General features: G+C 40.9%; 1 protein-coding gene across 1 annotated transcript in view; it reads left to right on the forward strand.

Moving 5' to 3' along the window:
* Positions 1-2,176: 2,176 nt before the first annotated feature.
* stpg2 (sperm-tail PG-rich repeat containing 2) overlaps positions 2,177-25,994 on the forward strand; it is a 52,768-nt gene continuing 28,950 nt past the window's right edge. Inside the window, exons 1-10 of the mRNA XM_029440089.1 lie at positions 2,177-2,285; positions 2,805-2,908; positions 3,289-3,441; positions 4,874-5,041; positions 8,086-8,201; positions 9,979-10,090; positions 13,235-13,342; positions 19,769-19,928; positions 22,280-22,443; positions 22,569-22,655. Coding sequence (XP_029295949.1) covers positions 2,177-2,285; positions 2,805-2,908; positions 3,289-3,441; positions 4,874-5,041; positions 8,086-8,201; positions 9,979-10,090; positions 13,235-13,342; positions 19,769-19,928; positions 22,280-22,443; positions 22,569-22,655 — 1,281 coding nt within the window. The remainder of the gene's footprint in view (positions 2,286-2,804; positions 2,909-3,288; positions 3,442-4,873; positions 5,042-8,085; positions 8,202-9,978; positions 10,091-13,234; positions 13,343-19,768; positions 19,929-22,279; positions 22,444-22,568; positions 22,656-25,994) is intronic.

A 25,994-nucleotide genomic window follows, 5' to 3' on the forward strand; every position in this document is an offset into this window, starting at 1 on the left:
TCACTCATGCACATCAAAACTATTTAGAGTAAGAAGTTAATAACCTTTTTCTTTATTTCATGTATTTTCCAATTTACCTTTTGAAACAGTTAGGTGTCATGTCTCTCTGGTTTCAATATTTCCGATTACCACTGGAGGCATCACTTGTCCTCACGCGAATTTGAGGCAGTTTAGATCCATCTGTAGCTTGTTGCTGCCCTCTAGTGGTGAAGTAGCCTCACTGGCCTGCCTGCTTTTTGTCTCAATCTAGCATTTTGTTTTACTAATGAAAGCTCCAAACTCTGTTCTTCATGCAGTCTCCCTATATCTTTGTCTACAGCTACACATTTAAACTATTAACCAATTAAGTCTTAGAGATCAACTTTTGATAGTAAAAAAAAAATAGTTAGAAACGAAATTACTCTCTACAACTATACCTCATTTTGTCTAATTTTCTTCTCGTATCAGTTTATTGTGTATGTTATCCACTTTCCATGTAAATAATACTTTAGCAAAATATCTGTTGTTTGTGTGTTGTTCATAAGGAAAACTAATATTGATAGCCCAGCCCATGATACTTCATCACTTCAAAATGAGCTCATTTGATGCTGAAAAGTTTACATGACTTGTTTTTCAGCACTGTTTGTTGTTCAGACAAGAAGTTGATCAACAGATGGTTTCCTAACTTGGCTTGCACCCAGATCCCTGGAGAAAATACAACACATACGTTTTGTACTATACTATGGGCGACATTTTCTGATGTATAGGTATTACTTTCATTGTGCCGTTTTCAGTAAACCCTTTCTCTTCTAGTCTTGCTGACTTGGTATAGGCATGAGGAAAGTCTTAGGTGAGAAATTATAAAGTGAGTTTTAGGAAAATAGGATATCACTTTGAGTATATTGATGTCTTATTAAGGTTTTGTTTATTAAATTAGTTTTATACAAATTGATAGACATTTGATATTATCTCTGTAACACTGATGATTGTAATGCAGTGCACCAGTGAGAAGTTGCTCACTACAGATACAGTAATCATGTTGTGAATAAAATTGAATATTTGTCTCCACTGTAGCTGATATATGATTATTATTGTTGTTGCTGAGCCATTGGATTCCCTGTTGTCTAACCAAGTTTTCCACTTGGGGATTAATAACATTTGTAAAAACAAATACCAGTTTGCAGACCAAACCTCCAGCTCATGAGACATGACAGTAAATTCAATTAAAGATGCAGTTCACTGTTGTTCCAGAGAGGCACTTGTTACTTGGATAGCTTTCCCCTGAGTTCTCATTATCCATATCTTAACTACATTGCAAGGCAGGGTAGTAGTGCAGGATGAAGTAAGTCAAGACTGCAAATAATGATAACGGTATGCACACATTTGTGAAAATACAAAAGCAACATAAAGCTAATTAGTGAATATGTGAAACTAGTAGAGATACCATTCTCTTTTTAAGACATAGAAAATAACACAGTAGTAGAAAAGAAGGGAAGGGAGGAAAAAAAAACAAAAAACCCACCCACACCCAAAACAAAACCAAAGGATCCAACATAATGTTGGTAAAAATCTGTACATAGCATTACAATCTGTTTGTTATTTTCTCAAAATATTGAACGAGAGGTCGCCAGATAGCATCATATATGTAAAAATAAATAAATAAAATAAAAATAATAACATGATTCAGTAGTTTTTCAACGGAATATTGTTGCACCTTGACAACACTAGACATTAAAATATGCATGAGATTAATGTAAAATAGCCTGAAAACATATAGCTGTGGGGGAAAATCTATTCCAGGTTGATTTATGCAAAATATGCAAGCAAAACCAATAATAGTAATAAAGGCAACATAATTTATTAGAGTGACACAAATATTCAGGTAATACCGGTATTATAAAAACACCATCAAGGGAGGTGCTGCAGTCGTAAATGTAGGTCAATTTGTTTCATCTTTCTGCATCTGCTTTCTGTCATCAGTCGCTGTGCAGCTGTGGTATCTTAGCAACGACGCAAGCAAAGCACGCAGACAAGTCAGTACTGGAAAGAGAGAAGTGAAGGAATGTTTTAACCATTGGGCTAAACAAATTTACTTTAAAGAGTATAAATTATAAGTCGATTTATGGGAAAGCAACAGGTGTCCGTACTGTACAAATAGAAGATTAGTTAAACTAGCTGTCTGTTTGAGGAAGTTGAAATGTACGGACGAGCTCCAAGAGTGACCTTCATGACAACAAGCGGCACTTCTGACGTTACAGTTGGCCCCGGCTCGTACGATGTCACCCAGTGCACTTCTAACATATCAGGTAGGAATTAGTTAACGTCAGCTACAATGTAGGATGCTCGAGTCTGGCTTTAAATCGAGAAATCCACCCCTACCTTCTTTTTTTTCATTTTTAAGCCAAAATGCACATTATTAAAATGAACTTAATGTTAGCTAGCTAACCTATAGCTGTATGTTAAAATGCTAACACTAAAGCTACCTGAAAATCGTAAGCTGTTCAAATTCAAATCGATTTATTAATTCGTCAGAAAGATGGCACAACATTAAAACTTAACATTGTTAGACTATGTTAGTTTGTAGCCTACATTTGAGGGAGAAAATCTGGCAGTTGAACCCACGTTAGTAACGTTACATGAGAGAAAGGTTACTGTTTATTGCTAGGCCAAGTGCACAAATGTTCCTGTTATTTGGTTCATTCACTAACTATAGTACTTAAAACACAATTGTACCAATACAAAAAAACAATACAACATCTAATTTAACAGAATTAATGAATCAACGACTTGCATATTCTACTTTTGTATGTTTTTCTTTATTGCAGATGGTTATGCTCCATTCCTGAGCTTAACAAACAGAGAGTCAATATTCAATCAGTCCATTGAGAGGATACCAGGACCTGGACAGTATGACTTTTCTCCTGTCAAGGTACTGTAGGTCAAAGACAATCATTTACATATAATTAAATCAGAGTGTACTGAGTGTACATGAGAGCCATATAATGGGTTAGGTGAGGTTGAAGTTCTTACTAAAATGCTTAGGCTTGGTCAGACTAGGGGGCCATATAAGCAGAAGACGAAGTCACTGTCACGTACATAGAAACATAGTACGGTGCAATGAAATAAATATGGACTACTTTTTATTCAGCTCTGAATGTGACTGTCCTGCAGCTCTTTAATAACCAGCTCTTTACTGGATGAAAGCAACAGGGAGAATTTAAATTACTGTTGAGGAAATCTTTCTTGTTTGCAATCTCATACTCATACTATGTGTGTTCTTATCTCTTTATTCATCCCATGTCTTTTCAGCTAAACATCCACGGTGGCCGCAGTCTTCAGAACCGCTCAAAGCGTTTTGAAGCGGTAGTGTCGACGGTTCCTGGCCCCGGGGCGTACAATGTGCTGCCCGCCTCAGGAAACACGCTCAGGGTCATGACGACTGAAAAGCCTGGCAGGAATATGGTAAACATGTGAGCAAAGTAAATGAGGGCAAAGTAATGAGCAGTCAGTTTACAGGAAATTATTTATTACAGATTTTCTCCCTCCATCTTATGTTTTTCATCTACAGTTGGTTGGCTTTTATAGAGTATGTATACTCTGTATGTATGAGGAATATACAATATGTGGAAAATGGCTTTCTTACTTTGACCTGGTCAAGATCCACCGTGGAAAAAGTCGTCTAATGCCTGTACAAAAATTAGGATTGACTTTAGCTGTGCAGGTTTTTTACTTTTTCTACTGTTGGTTTGCTTATCTCTACTTTTAACAATCAAAAGCTTTTGTCCTGTGTATTATCAGCGTCATATTGAACCTCATTATCCCTCTGTGCTGGTGAGAGGTCACCCTTTCCCCTCTGGTCCACATATAAACAGTGTAGTGTCTCATGTCCTGTTAGCACTATACACTCAGTTAACAACTTTTATTTTCACACACACAATAAAATGTAAAACTCTCCTCAGCATTGTGTACTATGATGTGCTGTACCGGTGCCAAACAAAAACATTTAAATAACAGTGCTTCGTCCAAAAGTGGCGTCTGCCAATACTTGCAGACGGTGCCTTGCCAGTACCTTAGCCTTCATCTTTGGCAGTTCTGCCATCAACAGACCGCTTAACAACAAATTAACGGGAATTAGAGGCTGGCTGCTAGTTTAAAACCTTTTTATCATGATATTTGTGAAAAAAGTAATTTATATATTGTTCTAATAAAAGGGTTAGGGTTATATGCACCATGGTCATTTTTAATATTCAGCAAAGGCTCAGTAACAAGTTTATGACCATGATGGAGATATTGAGGACCAACATGGTAAAGACATCAGACTGAGGTAATCTTGTAGGGACCTGTAACTTAATTTGAACTGTTTAAGTGACGATTATATTTGTCTTGAATATAGAAATGTGTGGAATCAGACATGTGCGGTTCTTCTTTATGCTTCTATAACTGTAACAAAATAGGTTGAAAATGCAATTTCTTGGTATAATATCCTCATTAGCAGTAACAGTGGATATAGTCAATGTCCATTTGACCTCTGTTCTTTGTAAGTCCTTGAAACTTTGTTCGCCCTTCTGTGAAGAAAGTTAATAGAATATCTTTCATGCATTTAGACGGAGATTGCCTTCATGTCCGGTTCCCCCAGCATTTATTGTTCCTACTCCTACTCTTCTACTTCTGTCTTTACATCTTTCTTTCTTCCTCCCTTTCCCTTTTCCTCTTTTGTTTCTCATCTTCTGCCTCCCCCATCGCACCTTCTCTCTCTGTCCCTCCCTCAGTCTCACACTTTATTGGCCCCAGGCAGTGCTCAGCTACTTTGTAAGCCAGGGCATCCTTTCCATCACAAACCTTGACTTCCCTCCCCACTCTTCCCGTCTTCTACTTGCTTTTTCTCTGTGTGCAGTGGCTGCAGGCTAAAAGTCTCCAGCTTGTTCGTCAGTCAGATATCCCATCCATTCCTTCCCCGGGCCAGGCCTATGGCTACGAGGAGGACGCCCTGGGTCTGCTCCTTAAGCAGCCACCCCCTCCCAGGGACACCACCCTCGGGCCAGCCTACTACAATCCACTGCTGGTAAGGACAGATATACAAACACACACACACACACACACACACACACACACACACACACACACACACACACACACACACACACACACACACACGCACAGTCATGTTGAAGTTTGAATATACATCAATCGGAGAATGTGAAGTGTTCATTTGTGCACGCATGTGTGCTTTCATTAGTCTGTATGAATGTGTGTCTGAGTGTACTTACTCTGCCCGCGAGGCAAGGTCCATTAGTGCTTGGCACATCTAATGCACCGCTGAACCCCCACTCCACCTCCTTCAGTTGGCCCAAAACCATTTCCATAGCTAATGAATGCAGCTCCACTTTAAAAACGCCACCGCGCACCAATGCTCATCCATTTTACATGCCAACAAAGAGAGCCATTAGTAATTATTCTTCAAGCTATATTACAATATTCACTTACAATAATGCACATGCCTGCTGGTCTGGCTCTCAATTAAGTCATTTTTCATCTGTTAATGACCAGAGGAAGTCAACAGCGTCCTTGAGTGTTGGCCGAGGTTGTGTCAACACACCGGCGCAGGCACAGAGGCGCGCTGTGATTTAGGGCTATCAGCGGTGCATCCATCCTCAGCTCTTTTTTTTTTCTGTTCTCAACTTCTGTTGCTCTCTCTTTGAAAGTTCAACCCCACTCTCTCTCTCTGTGTTCCTCCCTCTGTCTCTCCATCTGACACACTTATTTCTTTAAACTCAAACACTTCCCCCTCCCCGTGCTCCGACTGAGTTCAACAGTGTGGAGAGACAGAATTAAGTGGCTGTCTGAGGATATAACTTCAAAGTATCCGGGGCAACCTTTGAATGATAAGACGTTAGACAGAAATCAAAAGAGAATAACTTTGTTTTCTGTCTGAATGTCATTGAGAAAAACAAAAACACCTTTATCGGTTTTATCCTCTGACCCTGAACTTATGGTTCACGTGTGTATTGACTGAACAATTACTTTACTGCATCGACTGATACTTACGACTTAGTGATAGTGAGATGGATACGCTGAGTCCTTATTGGCTGATACATTTGTACAGGCACATATGATAGATAAACATTGACATAATAATGCAGTAAAAAAAGCTCTTGGGGCTAATTTAGAAACAGTATCACCATGAGATATTTCTTTAGGTCAGACTGTGTTTTAGATTTGTCAGATTATCATAACACAGCTGGCCAGATGGTGATATGGAGCAAAGACTGTGTTAGTATAAAAGAGACAGAGCACCTGAATCAGTTTAGAAAGGGACATTTTGAAGAATAAACATTGCAGCACTTTCTTACTGGCCAATCAATGAATGGGCCTCATACACGACGGGTCATACAAGTGGAAACATATCAGTGGTTCCTTACACCAAAATCTGTTGTGGGAGTTATGCTTTTGTTACCACAACGTTTCTGCTGGGCTCAACATGTTGAATGTTCTCAGTTCACACATTTGAGAGAAAAGTTAACATTATTCAAGCTTGCTATGATAAGTGAATGCTAATATGCATGCTAGAACTTAGATTATGTCGACTTTCAATTGAATTATCCAGGAAGTACAGCTGGATAACAGATTAAAGGAAAAACCAGCAAGGTATTTTAGTTAGCCGTTGGGCCACTATAAGCCATCAGAACAGCTTTTATACTCCTTTGAAAAGATTCTGCAAGTCTCTGATTTCTACTGGAGAGATCAACACAATCCCTCCAAAATATATTCCCTCATTTAAAGTTTTTTTGAAGCGTCTATATGTTTTTGTTTTGTTATTAAAAAGCCCTCTTCTGAACTCCAGTGCCAGCTGCGATGCCGTCACCGTGCTTGTATGTGTCTGCATGCGATGTAGAACAGTTAGGTTTTTCTTTTAACTTCAAGCAATTGAACATCCTTGTTTCCTATCTCCCTTCCTCAAAACTGGATTGGTAGATCAGAGGCGACAGAACCTCAGATCTCATCCTCCAGTCACTGTTGAGATGAGATAAGGAGACGGGCACCACATGGAGTTAAAAACTTTTTGAGACTCCCTGCCAATCCTCCCATAACTTGCCTCGCGGAATAGACACAGACAGTTGGGTCAAGGGAAAGTTAGAAAAGAAAGGGAAGAATTTTGGATGCTTTGATTTTTGATTCAGTGAGGGAAACTTTTTCTTTCATGTCTGTTTCATTTTAGTTCAGGTGGGTTCATGTTTTTAAGGAACAAGAAGCAGACTTCTTTCAGCGTCAGGAATATCAATTGAAGTAAATTGGGAGAATTCAGAATTTGGTTAACTCATGATTGGGTCTGGTCAAAACTAATGGGATACAAATACTTTGTGTTTAACACTAATTAGCAAATAGCAGCATGCTAGCCCACTAAACTAAGATAGTAAATGCAGTCGGCATTATACCTGCAAAACATTGTCATTGTGAGCATGTTAGCATGCCTCACAGAGTCACTAGCATGGTAGACTCTTCACCTTGTTGGTGATTAACTTACCTATTTCTTAGAACGACTAGTGCAGGAATTCAAAACCCAGTCGTCGTGTTTATTCATCTTATTTTGCAGCACCATTGCAACATATTTTTGAGAAAGGCTCACACATAGAGTGTATCTCAAATGTGTTTGGTGACACCTGACCAGCTCATTTCCAGATATAGCCTATCTCAGTAGTTAAGCTGCAGAATGGACAGGTCCTATCTGAAAGGCCTGAGGCAGAGAAAGAAGGCTGTAAAACCCAGAGAGATAAGAAAGGACAGAGGGTCTCCCCTAGATCTCTGACATACTCTGACATTTGTCTGAACTTTACATTTTATTCAACCTCAACTTTATGAGCCCTGGCTGGAAGAGAAACCAGATAAATGTGAATGAGCCAATTCTATTTTCTACTTTCTTCTTCATCTTCTTCTTTCTTCTTCTTTGTTCATCCATTTCTCATCCATTCTCTCTCTCTCTCTCTCTCTCTCTCTCTCTCTCTCTCTCTCTCTCTCTCTCTCTCTCTCTCTCTCTCTCCCCCTCCACCATCTTCTTTTTCCTCTTGGTGTCTCTCTGTTCTCTCTCCCTCACGTTTTCCCTTTCTGTAGTCAGAGAAGATTTCCGCACAGATGTATAGAGGAGTCCACTTTGGCAACATGACAGGGAAGAGAAGCAAGGTGACAGTGGAGGAGGGACCGGGTCCAGGACAGTATTACCCTGAGATGTAAGTATTACTTGTCATGATACAGTATTAAATGACTTTTTAGTATCAGTGGAATATAAACGTATAAAAGCGTGTAGCATCATCTGTGATTCTGAGCTACTGAGAATTAAACCATCAATGCATGTATTTCGAATAAAAATAAATAAATCATAAATTACATTGAAGTGTCAAAAGGTTGGTTAGATTAGATGTTCCAGAAACTGCTCTTGAGCTCTCACACAGATTTGTGCTGAACAGAGAAGCTGTTCCATCAAAGTGAAATATTGCTTTGATCCTACAGCCAAGGCATTATGTTTGACATTTCTCACATAGCATCTCTATTGATGGCCACAGAGGATGGACCTTACTAAGCACTTATGCATTGGTGGGCACACACCCAACTCGCTATGCATAAAGGAATCGACTGTGTAATAGGGCAAGTGAACATGTGAGCAATCATACTGTACACACATAGGTGTAGGCATACTTTAAACACACACTCACACATGTCCATGATACACGTGATTATTGGAATCAATCAAAAATGATTAAAAATGTCTACCCCCTGTTACAGTTGCTGACAAAGCAGTCTTTTTCTTTCCCCCTCACCCCTCGCTAGTCATTCATTTTTCCTTCCATCTGTATTTTCTATCTCTTCCTATGTGCTTTTCCGTTACACACCTCTATATCCCTCTCATTCATATATTGTATCTCCCCATTTGTCTATCTCTTTCTCTTTGTCTGTCTGTCTGTCTGTCTCTCTATGTCTGTCTGTCTGTCTGTCTGCCTCTCTCTCTCTGTCTCGCTCTCTTTCTCTGTCCGCCTGTCTGTCTCTTTCTCTTTGTCTGTCTGTCTGTCTGTCTGTCTCTGTCTGTCTGTCTGTCTGTCTGTCTGTCTGTCTGTCTGTCTGTCTGCCTCTCTCTCTCTGTCTCGCTCTCTTTCTCTGTCCGCCTGTCTGTCTCTTTCTCTTTGTCTGTCTGTCTGTCTGTCTGTCTGTCTGTCTGTCTGTCTGTCTGTCTCTCTCTGTCTGTCTGTCTTTCTCTGTCTCTTTCTCTGTCCGCCTGTCTGTCTCTCTCTATGTCTGTCTGTGTCTGTCTGTCTCTCTTTCTCTTTCTCTGTCTCTGTCTCTCTCTCTGTCTCTCTCTGTCTGTCTGTCTGTCTGTCTGTCTCTTTCTCTTTGTCTGTCCCTGTCTGTCTGTCTGTCTGTCTGTCTGTCTCTGTCTCTCTCTCTCTCTTTCTCTGTATGTCTTCGGTTTGTTTGTCCGTGTCTTCTATTCTCAAAGACATTGCCATTGTCTGTCTTTCTCTGTCTGTCTGTCTGTCTCTTTCTCTTTGTCTGTCCCTGTCTGTCTGTCTGTCTGTCTGTCTGTCTGTCTCTCTCTCTCTCTCTCTCTCTCTCTTTCTCTCTCTCTGTCTCTTTCTCTGTCCGCCTGTCTGTCTCTCTCTATGTCTGTCTGTCTGTCTGTCTGTGTCTGTCTGTCTCTCTTTCTCTTTCTCTTTCTCTGTCTCTGTCTCTGTCTCTCTCTGTCTGTCTGTCTGTCTGTCTGTCTGTCTCTTTCTCTTTGTCTGTCTGTCTGTCTGTCTGTTTCTCTTTGTCTGTCCCTGTCTGTCTGTCTGTCTGTCTGTCTGTCTGTCTGTCTGTCTCTCTCTCTCTCTCTCTCTCTCTCTCTCTCTCTCTCTCTCTCTCTCTCTCTCTGTCTCTCTCTCTCTCTTTCTCACTTTCTCACTTTCTCTGTATGTCTTCGGTTTGTTTGTCCGTGTCTTCTATTCTCAAAGACATTGCCATTGTCTGTCTCAGAAACCTACAACTGCACTATGAGCATGTGAACCTTCAGAAGGAGCAGAAAGGCAGAGCTGAGCTTATCATCCCTCGCTACCACGAGCTGGTGCCCAAACAAGAGGAAAAGAAGGCGAGTACACAACGTGTTTGTGTCCATGTGGTGCTATATGTGCTCAGCTTAGATGAATGAGAAATGTAGGTGATGAAAGCTTAGGAGAACTGGGATCAATATCAAGCTCTGTCCCTGTGGGAGATAGTCCTTTAATATGAGCCTATGTAACCTGCTGAACAGCGGTCACTGTGACCACAAGTTGCAATTGAACCTGCATTATTGGATTTTTTTAGACACTTGTGGGCAGTGCAATAAGCTGTAAGCACAACATTGACATATTATCACTATATTATAGTAGATATGGTGAACGTGTTAGCAAACATTTGCTGGTCACTTTCCTTATAGCTCTGTTTCGCAATATTGTGTGCAATATTTCTCAGGTCTGAACAATTATGTCCATTTTAGCATATTACAATATATAAAGCAGTTGTAATCACACTACACAACCCATATTCAAACTTTGATTCTTTGACATGTTTCAGGAGTATTTAAATGCTTAAGAAGACATAATATTTAGTTGGCAGTTAAACAGCTTGTCCTCTTTCTTCACTGCACTTTGATTTATATAAACTCTTAACACAATAGGGTTTGAATAACTGCAGATTGTGAATGAGTCATGATAAAGCACGGTGATTTACTGTGAGAACTGATTCAAGGTAAGTACTTTGGATTTATTCTTGATTTATTCAAGTATAGTCGATTAAAGAGGAAATTATTCAACCCAACCTCCCTGTCTTAGAATAATTCCTCAGTTTATCTCTTCACCTATAGAGGGCAGTAGAACATAAGATTTAATCACACACTGGCAACCACACACACACACGTATACAAACACACTTTGATACATTGGAGCCGGTTGAGTGGAGGGGAGTTACTCACCTGCATATGAACTTGAGTGTGCTGGCAGAGTAATGCTTTGTGAAGCCTTATTACTTGGGTCGGTGGGGTAGAGCGGGTGACGCAGAGTCTGAAAAATGTGGGACTGGATTTGTGGAGAGAGAGGTGAACGTATCCCGTCGATCAAGGACTCGCACCTTCACCTTTATCCCTTTTCGTCCTCTCTTGCCTTGAACATTTTGCTCTGCTGCCTCTCCGCTCTTTTAGGTTTCAGTTTGTGTAATCGTGCATCGTTCATTACACATGATATTTCTTTTGCTCTACCTTTTTTTCCCTATAATATACGGCTATTAAACTGACTAAAATAATTTCTGACATACTATAAATTATCCTGTGACTTTGAATCAACAACTGTGTATGCTCGCATGTGCGCACTATGCTGTATTTGGACCCCCCCATGATGGCTACACCTCCAATCCTTCATCATTAGTACCTGACACCTCAACTCACATGTACTCCCACTCACACATACACTGACCAGATGGATCATTACCCACAGTGGGGACGCTCAGGACAAACACCTTTACTTCCTAGAGATCAGCAGACAGTCTGCCTGTAATGGCTCGGGGCTGCTGGTGTCCCATTGAGTTTAAAAGTCTTTGTGTTAGATTTCCCCATTAAATAGGCATTCTGACATGGCAAGGGCAACGGGTGAGCTCACCACTTTTACAAACCATTATCGCGTGTATCCTGAGACGGACTATTCATTCAGTAACATGTTTTATACTTATACTGTAGTAGGATATGAGTTTTCAAATTGATCATTTTGCAAACTCAAAATGTCATTGACCCCTATCGGAGCCCGTACATTTGTGTACCTTGCAGTGATGGAGTGCAAGCATGACGATTTACCTCCGCATTCTCACGGCTGATGGAAAGAAATGATAGTGGACCTGTTCAGAAATTTCTCCCTGCGTCCAAGAGTTGTTTTCAGAGTTCCCAAAAAAGTTTCCTTTACTTAGTCAAGGCCCACAGAGTAGAATTGTAAAACAATATTTTATGAATGACGAGGTGTACGGGTTCATCCTGGTGTGAAATACTTGAAACAAAAAAAACTTGAATGTCTTTGGACTCCAAGCAGGTCTGGCACAGAGCTGAAAAGGATCAAAACAAGTGGCCTTGCTCTCTGCATCTTTATTCCAGAAAACTATACAGTCTAACCCTAAAGGCCTCATCGCATCGTTCTAAGTGTGCAATAATGTATGGAAAAGTTACAATGTAGTTGCATTTCCTATTGGTGGCACCAAAGAAGCATGTTATTGTATACAAATGGAAAAGCTTAGCTTCATTTCACCGATTCTTGTCATTCATGACCTATATGGTCAGTATACCTTCACAATGACTACATGTCATTTCTGACCCGTAAAATGTCCATAGCATAACTTTAACTAATGCACTTGGAAATGAATGGTTGTCTATACGTTGCCTAGACAACAAAGAATGTTTACCCCCTCCTCTGTAGGCTAGTATGTGACATTTCAGATTCTGAGAGCAAGAAACTTGTCTCTGGCAAGAGGACATTGTAGCCAATGTTCATGAATAAAAAATTAGCTGTGCGAAGGCATGGGGAAGGCATATTGTGCTGATATCCACCGCTTCCCCCCCTCAAGATTTGGGTGTAAATGTTAACTCCACAGAAATCCATGCTGTTTTACTGCAGACCTACTGAAACCACCTCTGGCCCAGCAACCTTGTGGGTTTACCACAAATACAAAAATGTACTGGCTCTGCACAAGAAAATGTGGAAATGTGTTTTGTTACCTCTCACTGTCAGCATCTCTGTAAGTGTTTGGTCTGGTGTTCGTCACTGGTTTGCTAGTTACAGTAATTATTGTACTGAAATGACGCAGTAGTCTTGTTTCCTATGACTATTAAAAGAGCAAACGTGCACACGTGTTTAGTCACTCTTCCAATCTCTGTCTGTTTTCTTAAATAACTTAATTGCAGAGCAGAGAAAGAAAACAGCCCTTTTCTTCCTGCACTTTGCCTGTGTGTTTGTCGCTCACTCATCCAGAACTTCTTCATTTTTCTCTGCGGTGTCTTTCATTTGGTAATCTTCATAATAGTCTCTATCTCCGTGTGCCCTTAATTTACCTCAAAAACAGAAAGATAGCAAAGCAACTTTTCCTTTCAGTGTCTCTTTCGCTCCTTCATACTCTATCTTTATCTGTTAATTGCAACATGAAAAGTGATATGACCAGAGCATTTGACTACAAATAGTACCTTGCACTTACTGTACATTTCTTGCTTTCTGCTTCCCATCAGGGAGTTCCTGGTCCGGGCCAGTACCACATCAGAAGTCAGTTTGAGAAGCCTGTGAAGTCCAGCGGTAACCTGCCTGAGGTTATTTGCCCCTTCCTCTCTCAGGCGGAGGTACAATGCAAACAGAACTAGATGTAGTTCACAGTAAAGTCATTCAGTGCTGTGTGTTTAGGCTCGTGGGTGCATTTTAAGGTGAATTGGGTTGTGCTGTATAGAGCAGGTTCTTTCTCAAGCAACTTTAGGACAGCTTTTGTACACCAGGGTCTATTTCAGTTTTGGTATTTTTGGATTCACCTTCCTACTGCATTGATTTGAAGTCTGCATGCAATCACCAGGATATGATTCCAGAACTACATTGATCTCTTTCCAGTAAGTATGAGACCCGGTAATTTTCTCTGTAAAATTGGAATGAAATTAAATGACCTATAAACTAAGATAACGTTGTGTTAATATTAGCATTTATGTAAAAATAACCATCGAGTTGTGACTCTTAGAACAAAACTGTATACTTTTAATCTGGTAAAATGTGTTAATTCACAAATTGCATATTAGTTGGCTTTTCAGCACGACGTTCACACTGAACGTAATCACAGAACCACTGGTTGATTTCGTACATTGACAATCAAATAAAGTTTATTCAAAAAAGACGACAAAAAAGTTGACAAAAAAAAGCGAGTTAGCTCTGTGGAATTAAATGGATTAAATTAATATTATGGAGCCACAGATGGCTGGAAGATGCAGACAATACTTCTGTTTTGCTGTTGTCCTGACTGTGGCGCTGCTCAGACTGCAGTCGACCAAAATTGCTGACATAACAGTAATCCAACTGATCGTCTAAGAGCCAGATCGCTGATCGCTCAGGCAATTAATCACCACTTACAGTGCACATGACAAACGAGATCTGAACAGGCAGAAATGTGTTGTGTCCATGAGGAGCTAACCCAATTAAACACTCATTCTACCACCTACCCCTTATTTAAAAATTATTTTCTCAAATCTAAGACGTTAAGGTTTCTTTAAAGTTTTTTCAAATACTTTAAATAAAGCTACTACACATACCTTCAAAAAAAATAAATTATTCAACATCTTTAGCTTGTATTTGCTGCAATAATACAGAAGAGTCTTGATTCCAGGATGGAGATAATCATGCACAAATATAGATTTAACTGGCTAAGATAACCAATTTCAGATTCATAGATTTAGTGGAATTACTCTACGTAATGCACTATACACAGAGAAAACAATCACATCGTATTGAAAAGACTTCTCAGACATAATCTATGGGAGGCAAATATAATCAATTTCAAATTTCTCAAAGGAGACTGGATTTTAATATGGAATATTTAAGATTAAGTTACAGATCCAAGACATTGAGCCAGGCTTTGCTTGTTTAATTGATGTTCTGGGAGTGGAAGGTTCCTTCACATGAGGGTGAAGATGAGTTTATTAAGAGGCTCAGAGGAGCAGAGATGAAGGATGTGAAAATGTGGAGTTTTACGTCTCAGGAATAGCTGAACTCCTGTGAAACTCTTTCACTGATGTTTTAATTATCGCTCTGACACACATTCACAATGCGACGGTGTATGCTCACACATACGTCAAAGATTCTGACATACACGTGTGCCAAATTCAATTGCAGACAGATATAGAAACCAGACATACAGGTCGGCAAGTACTGCTGACATGCATGCAAATGAACACACACACATTGTCAAGTATAAACACACACACACACGCACACACACACACACACACACAGCAAAACAAACACATACGCGTGTGTGTGTGTGTCATTGCTCTGACCTAATTTCCCTGGCCACATGCTGTGTTAGCGATCCTGTGATGTCGTCACTGATGCCCATCAAGGAGTGTTTATATATGTGTGTGTGTGTGTGTGTGTGTGTGTGTGTGTGTGTGTGTGTGTGTGTGTGTGTGTGTGTGTGTGTGTGTGTGTGTGTACCCGGGTCACAAGTCATCTCCGATGCAGAACTAAGAGCAACACTTTTCTTAGATCTTCGTCTCCCCGTGAGTCCGGCTCCATCTGACACTGTTACCCTGCGGACGAATGGAGAGGAAACAAGGGACGGAGGGAGGGGAAGATAAGAGGAACAGCTGGAATCTTGCATCTCTCCTCTCCCTTTGACTTCCCAATTTCGTAATATCAAAGCTTCAATCTGACACTTGGATGTGGAAACTTGCTCCCCCACTTATCCCCAATCTCCCTTTTTGTTCCCCCTTTTCCATTTCTCCATTAGTTCCCATTCTGTTACTTATTTTATTTGTGATGTTTTTAAAGTTACGGGACTCTTTTGTTTCCCTCATTTATCGTTCTATTTCCTCTTTTTCCATTTCCTTCTTCTTTCTCCTCATTTATGGTTATTTTTCTCTCAACTCCATTCTTTCCAATCATTTGGTTTTCTCCCTGAAGCCCTTGTGTACCGCCTTCTCTCTTGGTGCTGCACACTCTTTCATATATAAAATCAAAAAGGCTCAAAAAAGAGTTGCACTTTAATTTGGGATACACAAATAAAACCATACAATAATCACTTATGACCCACTAGACGTGTGTGGCTGTGTCTGTATTTGCAGATAAAATAGAAAGATAAAATACAGCACTTTATTTTCTCTCTCCTTTTCCATTTTGCTTTGTTACGAACATTTCCAGGCATTTCTCTGCCTTTCTCTGCCTCTACCTCCATCTGTCAATCCTTGGCCTCTTCTCCACCGGGGCTATGTTCTGCCCTGGCTGACAATGTAATTGGTGTCGTTTGAGTTGGAAGCTCGGGAAGCTCCGCTAAATTTTTCTGTCTGGACTCAAATACTATGCCAATTAGCAATTTAGACCGAAGATCGCTAAACTCGTTGGCTAACGTTGTTGAGGAAGGGCCAACTTTAAAAACCGCAACGGACAAATCTCATACTACATACTACTCATTGTGCCTTTAACTTCTTTGTTGCTGACTCTGCCTCTAGAATTCATTTCACAGTCAGGGCCGAATTCCCAAAAGGATTGCGCGGCTATTGCTGCGACTAAACCTGTGCGAATAAGACAGTCCGATTCACAAAGATTCGTCAACATTGCGTGGAAGTCTGGGACAGTGCCTAGGGGTTGGCAGACCGGGGTGGTGGTTCCCCTATTTAAAAAGGGGGACCAGAGAGTGTGTGCCAACTACAGGGGTATCACACTTCTCAGCCTCCCTGGTAAAGTCTACTCCAAGGTACTGGAAAGGAGGGTTCGGCCGTCAGTCGAACCTCTGATTGAAGAGGAACAATGCGGATTCCGTCCTGGTCGTGGAACAACAGACCAACTCTTTACTCTTGCAAGGATCCTGGAGGGGGCCTGGGAGTACGCCCATCCGGTCTACGTGTGTTTTGTGGATCTGGAGAAGGCGTATGACCGGGTCCCCCGGGTGATACTGTGGGAGATGCTGCGGGAGTATGGGGTGAGGGGGTCACTTTTGAGGGCCATTCAATCCCTGTACGCCCAAAGCGAGAGTTGTGTCCGGATACTCGGCAGTAAGTCGGACTCGTTTCCCGTGAATGTTGGCCTCCGCCAGGGCTGCGCTTTATCACCAATCCTGTTCGTGATTTTCATGGATAGGATATCGAGGCGTAGTCGTGGAGGAGAGGGGTTGCAGTTCGGTGACCTGAGGATCTCATCGCTGCTCTTTGCAGATGATGTGGTCCTTATGGCATCATCGGTCTGTGACCTTCAACAGTCACTGGATCGGTTCGCAGCCGAGTGTGCAGCGGTTGGGATGAGGATCAGCACCTCCAAATCTGAGGCCATGGCTCTCAGCAGGAAACCGGTGGATTGCCTACTCCGGGTAGGGAATGAGCAATTACCCCAAGTGAAGGAGTTCAAGTACCTCGGGGTCTTGTTCGCGAGTGAGGGGACAATGGAGCGAGAGATTGGCCGGAGAATCGGAGCAGCGGGGGCGGTATTACAGTCACTTTACCGCACCGTTGTGACGAAAAGAGAGCTGAGCCAGAAGGCAAAGCTCTCAATATACCGGTCGATCTTCGTTCCTACCCTCACCTATGGTCATGAAGGCTGGGTCATGACCGAAAGAACGAGATCACAGGTACAAGCGGCCGAAATGGGTTTTCTCAGACGGGTGGCTGGCGTCTCCCTTAGAGATAGGGTGAGAAGCTCAGCCATCCGTGAGAGACTCGGAGTAGAGCCGCTGCTCCTTTACGTTGAAAGGAGCCAGTTGAGGTGGTTCGGGCATCTAGTAAGGATGCCACCTGGGCGCCTCCCTAGGGAGGTGTTCCAGGCACGTCCAGCTGGGAGGAGACCCCGGGGAAGACCCAGGACTCGGTGGAGAGATTATATCTCCTCACTGGCCTGGGAACGCCTCAGGATCCCCCAGTCGGAGCTGGAGGATGTGGCCCGGAGAAGGGAAGATTGGGGTTCCTTGCTGGAGCTGCTGCCCCCGCGACCCGATCCCGGATAAGACGATGGATGGATGGATGGATTCACAAAGATCAGCTCAATGGCCTGTGCCCGACTCATGGTGCCGGGGCCCGTTGGCGCTGTAGTATCATTAGTCATAATATCTTTTGTAAACCAAACCTTGAGACGGGGCAGAGGGCCCTTGCACTACTTCTATTGTTCCATAATTAATCCACATTAACAGATGTTAAGACGTTCTGTCACTGAGGAACCCACAGAGGCACCTTGCATGGACACCATGTTGGCTCTTGGTATGATTATCAAAAGTATTTCTTTGGCATTTCCTATCATACTGTTAGTGAAATGCTAACAAAGCTCAGTCACTGAGTTCGAGAGAGAAAAAATGTGCCCATGAAGAAGACGTTATCAAAGCCAATAGGGCAGCGTTGGATTGACAGATGGCCACAAACCCCAGCTCTACAACCGACTTTGAATGAACACAGCTAGTTTTGGCCTTGAAACAGCATGTTGTGTGTCTTCTTCTCTCTCTTCAAACACTCAATCCATTTGTAACCCAAACACTTCTCTCAGTCATTTTCTTCCGCCAGCTGCACCGCTTTACTTGCTCTTCTTTTCTTATTTCACCTTTTCGACTAAAAGCTCAATAATTCAGCTGTGCATTACTAACACCATTTTCATTACCCCCACAACTAATTTTCCATAGGCTGCATCTTGTTTAAATGGAAAGTGCAAATCAATGATTGGCATGTTTCCAAAAAATGGGTTAAATTTAAGACCATTCCTGGAGTTTGAATGTCATCTGAACTGACTCAGAGTGTGTGTGTGTGTGTGTGTGTGTGTGTGTGTGTGTGTGTGTGTGTGTGTGTGTGTGTGTGTGTGTGTGTTTGGGCATGGGATTGTTAATGTGGACATGCTGGCTTTTGAAATCATCAAGTTCTTTTTATTCCTCTATTGCTTTTGATAAGATCCAGCTTAATGGTTGAGTTGTGAGAGGCTGAAGAGAAATTTGGAGTTACATCGAAACACAGTTCACCTTCAGTAATTCTGACTGAAAAGGCAACTTATCTGCTTTGGTCCCATGATTGCCTGTGTTGTTATAATAGGCAATCAGATGAACACTTTCATACCCTGGAAGTGAAGCTGGTGTAGTAATTGCAGCGCTGAATCAGCTCTGGTATCAGCAAAAATAGTCATAGAACATTACATACCTGGTTGTGTGCATCATTATTTTTGGAGATGCTGTTTAGCCCATCTCATTTTCACTCTCCTCCTGTCACTACTTTACTCTTGTCTGTATTCATTTAGCTCTCTTTTCTTTTCGCTCATGTATTTCTTTCTTTTTCTTTTTTTCTTGTCCTTTCTTTTTGGTCTTTTTCTGTTTTCTTTCAGTTTAAGTTTAGTATGTTTGGATTTTTTTTTTTTAATCTGTCTGTCATGCCACCACTTTGATCCAGACTGAAATATCAAAGAATTATGAAAGGGTTAGCACTCTATTCCTTTTCAAACCCATAGGGTGTCAGTGCGTGTAGCCAAAATCATCAGTTCAAACAAAAATAATCAATTTATTCCATGTCCAGGAACCCTTCAGAGTTTAACTAGGTCTGACAATATCAAGCTGAACCTGATATGTCCTAAAAAGACCACTAAGGATAAACACTTGATAAAAACATGGCCCCTTACATCCATCATCCATCCTCCAATTATGCTTTCTGGTGTGTAATGAGCAGTAAAACACCACGAGGCTGATAGTGTGATTATAGACTCTTCTGCATCTGGGCTGTGTGGCCGTTTGGCTTTGTTTGGTCAGGTTCTGTCTTTGCGTCGTATCTCTGACTGTGAGATGCCATTTTTTTTGTTCCTGTGGATAAAGCAAATATTCACAGCTGGATTTGTTTTGGTGTTCCAGACGGGCCCTGGTTAGAGAAAATAAATGGATAATTTAGCATTTTAAAACAAATCTCAAATTCATCAATATATATATATACAGTAATCCAGCTGTGAATATCTGCTTCAATATTTGCTTTCAAGTCAATATAAACAGTTAAATTGCAAATTGTCATTGTCTCAGTGTCATATTCAAACCTGTATCTGTCTCATTCCCGTTTATCTCCCTCCGTTAGAGGTTTAGCCCTGCGAAAGAAGTTTCGCCCCCTGTTGGTTTATATAATGATTCACGCTGTGCCCTGGAGCTGCTGAAGAGGACCACAGGAGTGAAGAAAAGCCCATTTGGCATCACCGCAGTGCGCTTCACTCGTAACCACAAAACATGCTCCACACCAGGTCAGTATGTGTGTGGCTGTGTGTGTGTGTCAATCTATGTTGTGTTCAATTTGGACATTGTTCAAAGGGATATTCCTCTTTGATATATGAAGTTATATTTTACGGATGCAATCCAGTTTTCTCTTTTAGAGAGATCTAGCATTGTTGACAGAAGATGTTACAAACATGTGACACAATAAATAGATTGGATCTAACTCCGACAGTTAATCACTGCGGCTTGTCTCTTAATATAACATCAGACATCATTGGCACTTGAGTGTAACATTATAATGTCTGAGGACAGAATTGTTTGTGGTTTTAAAGGCTGAATCCTGTTCTCTTTCATTTCAAACAACCAAACTTCTTTAAAACTTCCGATTTTAACTTGGCATGGCCATTTAGTTTGAATCTAAATACTTGGGTTTTGCATTGTTATCTCATCAGACATTGTACAGAAGGTGTACTTGAATTAATTGCTTCTTTGTTGTTTGTTTTGGTACAAAGAATGTTGTGATGTTGATAGGTACGCGTCCTGTGTCTCTGACGCATTCAAATCCGAAAGGACGCATTAAACTCACTATCGATTACCCTATTTTTTCCATGAAAATATGTACTTTTAATAACCCCAGACACCTTTACAGTTTCTTCTCTGCAGCGATTGCCAACAGCTGATCCCCTCTCTGTCGCTCATCCACATACTCCTCACGGCCACACATTACGCCTCTCTTATACCAACGACATAATATGTAAATATGAGGATTACACTTAAACAAGGCCTTTTTTTCTTCATCTAATATTGTTTGCTATGCTGGACGGGCGTAAAGTGGGGGTCCAGCGAGACTAAATGCCCTTGTTTCAACATATTTGTCTAATTTTATTTTATCAAATCAAATCAAATTTATTTATATAGCCCAATATCACAAATTATACATTTGTCTCAGTGTGCTTTACAGACTGTACAGGATACGACACCCTCTGTCCTTAGACCCTTGCATCGCACAAGGAAAAACTTCCTAAAAGAAACCAACAATTAAAGAGGGGAAAAAAACCTCAGGGAGAGCAACTGAGGAGGGATCCCTCTCCCAGGACGGACAGACGTGCGATAGATGTCGTGTTGAAAAAGAGAAAGTTTGGATGAATCCAGGAAAATGTCAAAAAGGCTTCCCGGTGTCCAGCAGGACCAGGGCAGCAGGCGCAGCCACGATTCCTGATCCTGACGTAAACTTTATCAGTGGCAACCTGCCACATGAGACACAGAAACTCTGGGGATGATGCCCCGGATGCTGAGTTAGTAACATACATTTATATAAATGCATACAGATAGAGAGGGAGAAGAAGAGAGGGAGGGGAGGAGAGAGGAAGAGAAGGAGGAGAGCAGGGAGGTGTCCCCCGGGCAGTCTAAGCCTATAGCAGCATAACTAGGGGCTGATCCAAGGCAAACCTGAGCCAGCCCTAACTATAAGCTTTATCAAAAAGGAAAGTCTTTAGCCTGCTCTTAAATGTGCTAGACATCCAAGTTTTTATGTCCTTAAGTCATGCTTGAAGGTGAGACAAATGATTGGTTTCGTCTGGTTTAATTGATAGATATAATTGGGTATCATCTGCATAACAATGAAAGTTTATAGAGTGGTTCCTTATAATATTGCCCAAAGGATGAATATATAAGGTGAATAGAATCGGTCCAAGTACGGAACCGATTCAGATTTGCGATTTAATGTGTTTAATTATCGGATACAATTTCAATATACATGAATATGACCATTATTATAACCATATAACATCAAACTTTAACACTACAGTTTAAACACACATTTTAATGGGGACCTACTTAATTTCACAGGGACCCATTCAAATCATCTCCTGTGGATCCCGGAGACTCACTACAATTCCTTGTAGTGAGTCAATGCTCGTATATTGTTGCAATTCTGTCTTTACTTGTGTTGTATCATGTTTATGATTATTCATATTGAATCGTCAAATGTAGAAATGGAGAATCATTCTTCTGGTATTTAAGCATTTTTATCTCAATGATAGACATGATACTGTACGACTATTAAAATAGAAATAACACATGAATGTCTCCATATGAAATTAAGTGTTAGTGCGCATCTTATAGCGCTGGAGTCATTTTCAGTGAAAGTCAGCATTACATAAACACTGCCAGTACTAAAGACACTAAGCCAAAGTTACACCTACGCTACATGTGTCTAATGTATGTCTCTTCACTCTAACGCTGTGTAAATTCCTTTTGTGGGAAAGTAAGCGCTCCAGGATGTTGTCTTGAGCCAATTTATTACAGAGAAAACGTGTAATTTAAAATAATGTTTGGCACAAATACAGACAATAATCCCACCTTTCTGTACTCTGTGCAGGTCCAGGATCCTATAATGTGTTTGAGCATGGTTTAGCCCGTGAGAGCCTCAAAAAAGCAGATTTAGAGAGAACCAAGAAGGGAGGCTTCGGCTCCAATGCTCAGCGCATCTCCTTCTTCCACAACAAGGAATCGACAGAAGTCCCGAGTCCAGGACAGTATGAGGTACGAAGATCTCTCATCATAGTCATTCATTCTTTTTTTCTGATATCAATTAGGCTGACATATGAAAGCTCTGTTATTCATATCCTAATTGCAATGTGTGTGTACATGTGTGTGTTTGCGTTCAGACAGAAAAGAAGACAGAGGAGGATTACAAAAAGAAACACACAGCGGTTTTCAAATCAGCCACAGAACGTCTGGCACTGCTGGCTAAAGTAAGTCTGTTTCTCTCTGTATCCCAGCATCCCCTACAGTTGTCTTTGTCTCACTCTTTCTTATACTCACACCAAGTTCCTGTTGTAAAGCACTTAAAACCTACTTAACAGAGGAGTTTAAGATGAAGTAAAACAGCATTAAATGCCAAGTTTTTACTTTCATAAATGGGCCATCGCAGCGGTAGCATCTGACCCACTATGCCAAGGGTCCTGTGTTTCAGCAGTTTAATTGTCTTTGACTGCTTCTTTTTCTTCTGTTCCTCTTCCTCCTAATGCTCATTGATGCTGAAGAAAACGGGTCACAATTTGTGATCATTATTTTCTTGTTCCTGTACCATGCTCCTTTCGCATTTGCTACGATCTTCCTGGTTCCTTTCGCCCACTTACCTGACTTCATGCCTCTCAAACTGATGTTAATATAAATCTAATATAATATATTTACACAGGTGACTTTTTCCACTTCCAAGTATAACTTTATTCAGTTGTATTTTAAAATAATTGTTTTGCCTCAAACTAAATCAAAAGGAGATCATGCTTTTACTTTTATGTTTATATGTACATTTTACTTTTTAATACTTGAATGTTATTTTCGTGAAAATCTGACCTCTCTGCATCGATCTTAAGACAATGATACACAAGCGTGCCTCATTTATCTAAACTCCAGAAATCCAAACAGGTTTCAATGAATTGTGTCATTTAAAGGTTTTTCAAACTTTCCATCAGTGACCTGAAATTCAACAACATTTGTAAGGGGAGTGAAAACGGCATATCTTTATGGAATTACAACAAAATCTCCCAGGTATCAAATGTACTTGAGAGACACAAAAGGAATTTGTGAATTATAATTGAATCCATTTTTGAATGTGACCTTATTGGAATGATTGCTAAAACCCTCGTCTTTACACTTTTACATTACAACTCTTTAGTATTACATACACAATATTAGATGTTAATGTCAACAATGGTGCTACAATTGGAAAAGTGTTGTGCAAGCTGGATTTCTTTGCCCCGTATGACACAGGATGGTGTTTACCTGCATTTAAATAATATGCTAATGAAGAAACACAGAGAAGCAGCTGGACGTGAGGGTTAGCGGTTACTTACTGACTCTAGTATTATAAAAATGTTCTAGGAGAAAATTATGTAAATGTCCTGCTAAAGTGTATACTACAGCATTTTAATATTCAAAATACACAATTTGTATTTGTAAATTCCCTTCTGGGTTAGAAGTGTTATCTAAATCTCAAGGCAAAGGTCTCCAGAACTGATCTTAACACTGCACATATGCTGCTCTCCAGAAAGACAGAGTTTAAAGGGTAATTCCACACTTATCACAGAGGGCAGAGCATTGCAGGTGTACTGCTCCACATCACTGGGTTTAGTTTATCATCTTGTAGCTTTTATACATATCTCTCACTCAGTTATACACTGCTGATATGACTTCCTAGCCGTTACATCACAACAGTGGTTTCCCAGATTTCCCTTCTCTCCTACCGCAGTGATGGAAAACACGTTTATTGTCTTTACACGATGTTTAAACGCAAAAGAGAGTCGTGCAGGAGGACGTTTCCACAGAGAGTTATTTTAAAGTATCACTAATGAAAAAGCACATTTGCGAAAATGATGTTTCACAAGTTATATAGTAGCCAAGCTTAGGTCTCACCTGGGCCCAGTAGTTATCAGTCGTCTCCGCCAGGACACTGAACCCTGCTGGTTTCATGCCTGCTGTCTAATCAGGAAGTGATTTACACCTCGGACACCAAGTGTATGCAATTAAGAACCTGGTAGGACATAAAACCAGCAGGACTCTGGGTACAGAGGAGCAAGATGGAGGACTACTGCTTCAGCGAAGGAGGAGCAGGACTCTGAGAAATATACAGGCGTACATGTGAATATATCACCAAATACACCTGCATTCGTAAGTAAGCATAGTAATGTTATACATCAGTAATCTCCATTGGGAGAGGAAGGGGTCACTTTATTCCCTGCGCCACCCTGTTGAGACCAGCATCATTGAGTAATAATGTCATAAAGCTATCTGGATTGTAAGCAATATTATATTTGCTCTCCTCATATATTGTCTGTGCAACTAATAAACATGTGCAGAGCATGGCGCATGTTACAGTTTCAGTTTCTTTGGAGTTTGTATGGCACTATTGACACACCTTGTCACCAACTTGTGTGTATTATAAAGTGACATTGTTAATGTTCTATTGTTTATGCGTTCAGATAATGTGGATCACTCACATTTTTGTGCACATCAAATTAACTTAAGCGAGTGTGATGAGACTCATTATAAAGCTGAGAAAGATCCATTAAGGATTCTGGCGCCGATCACCTCTGTAATAGTCTCTACCTCATATATCTGTCTGCGCCATTTGCCATTTTTCATGACAATGGCTCTTCGTAGTTTTCTGTCAGGCTGCAGTATATTGTGCTGATGGATGATCGGGCTTCACCCATAATCCTTGGTGTGCGCAACGCTAGACAGTAGAACTTGACAGCCACACTGCACACAGTCCACATAATGTCTGTGCTTCACATTGTCATGTACTAATAGAGCTACAGTGTAGATCTGGATATCGAAGGTCAGCAAGTTCAAATGATCAGTGTTTTTTTGTATTTGTTGTCGGACATACAGACGGTGATTAGAAATATAACAATGGCTTTAACTTGATTCAATTTCCAGTAGCAGCACCTCCAGCCTAATTGGCTTTAATTGCAGATGGAGCTGGCGAGGTTAAAGGGAAAAGAAAAGAGGTCAAGGGGAAAAGAAACGGCAGTAAAAAGCAAGAGCTTATTTAACTTTTCTTTAGACACATATCACCTCCATATTTCCCTCTCTGTCTTGCTTTTTTAAGTCTTTCTGGGGAGTACTTTAGAGTGCTCTGTAGGGAAGATGTGAGGCCACTTGTAACGGCTCCACACAGCCTCCTTTATGACCAGTTAATGAAAAATCACCAGGGGACGTCTTAGCCGTAATAGTTAGCGCGCCCCCTCCTGACACACACACACACACACACACACACACACACACACACACACACACACACACACACACACACACACACACACACACACACACACACACACACACACTGGGACGGATATTAAAGTGTCTAATTAGGAAACGATCATGATCATGAGAAGGGAGTAAGACAAGAAAGAGAGAAACAAAAAGAATAAAGGCACAAAGTACGTCTTTGTTATCTGTTTCATGTTTGGGAGTTTTGTCTTTTGTACTTTGATTTTTCTAATCAGAAATATAAAAGACGTATCATGTCAGTTGAGATGACAGAAGCTGTCAGTTGGGGTGCATTAAACACAACAGGGAGACCT

This window comes from Cottoperca gobio, chromosome 9, assembly GCF_900634415.1.
Source record: "Cottoperca gobio chromosome 9, fCotGob3.1, whole genome shotgun sequence".
Classification (NCBI taxonomy): domain Eukaryota; kingdom Metazoa; phylum Chordata; class Actinopteri; order Perciformes; family Bovichtidae; genus Cottoperca; species Cottoperca gobio.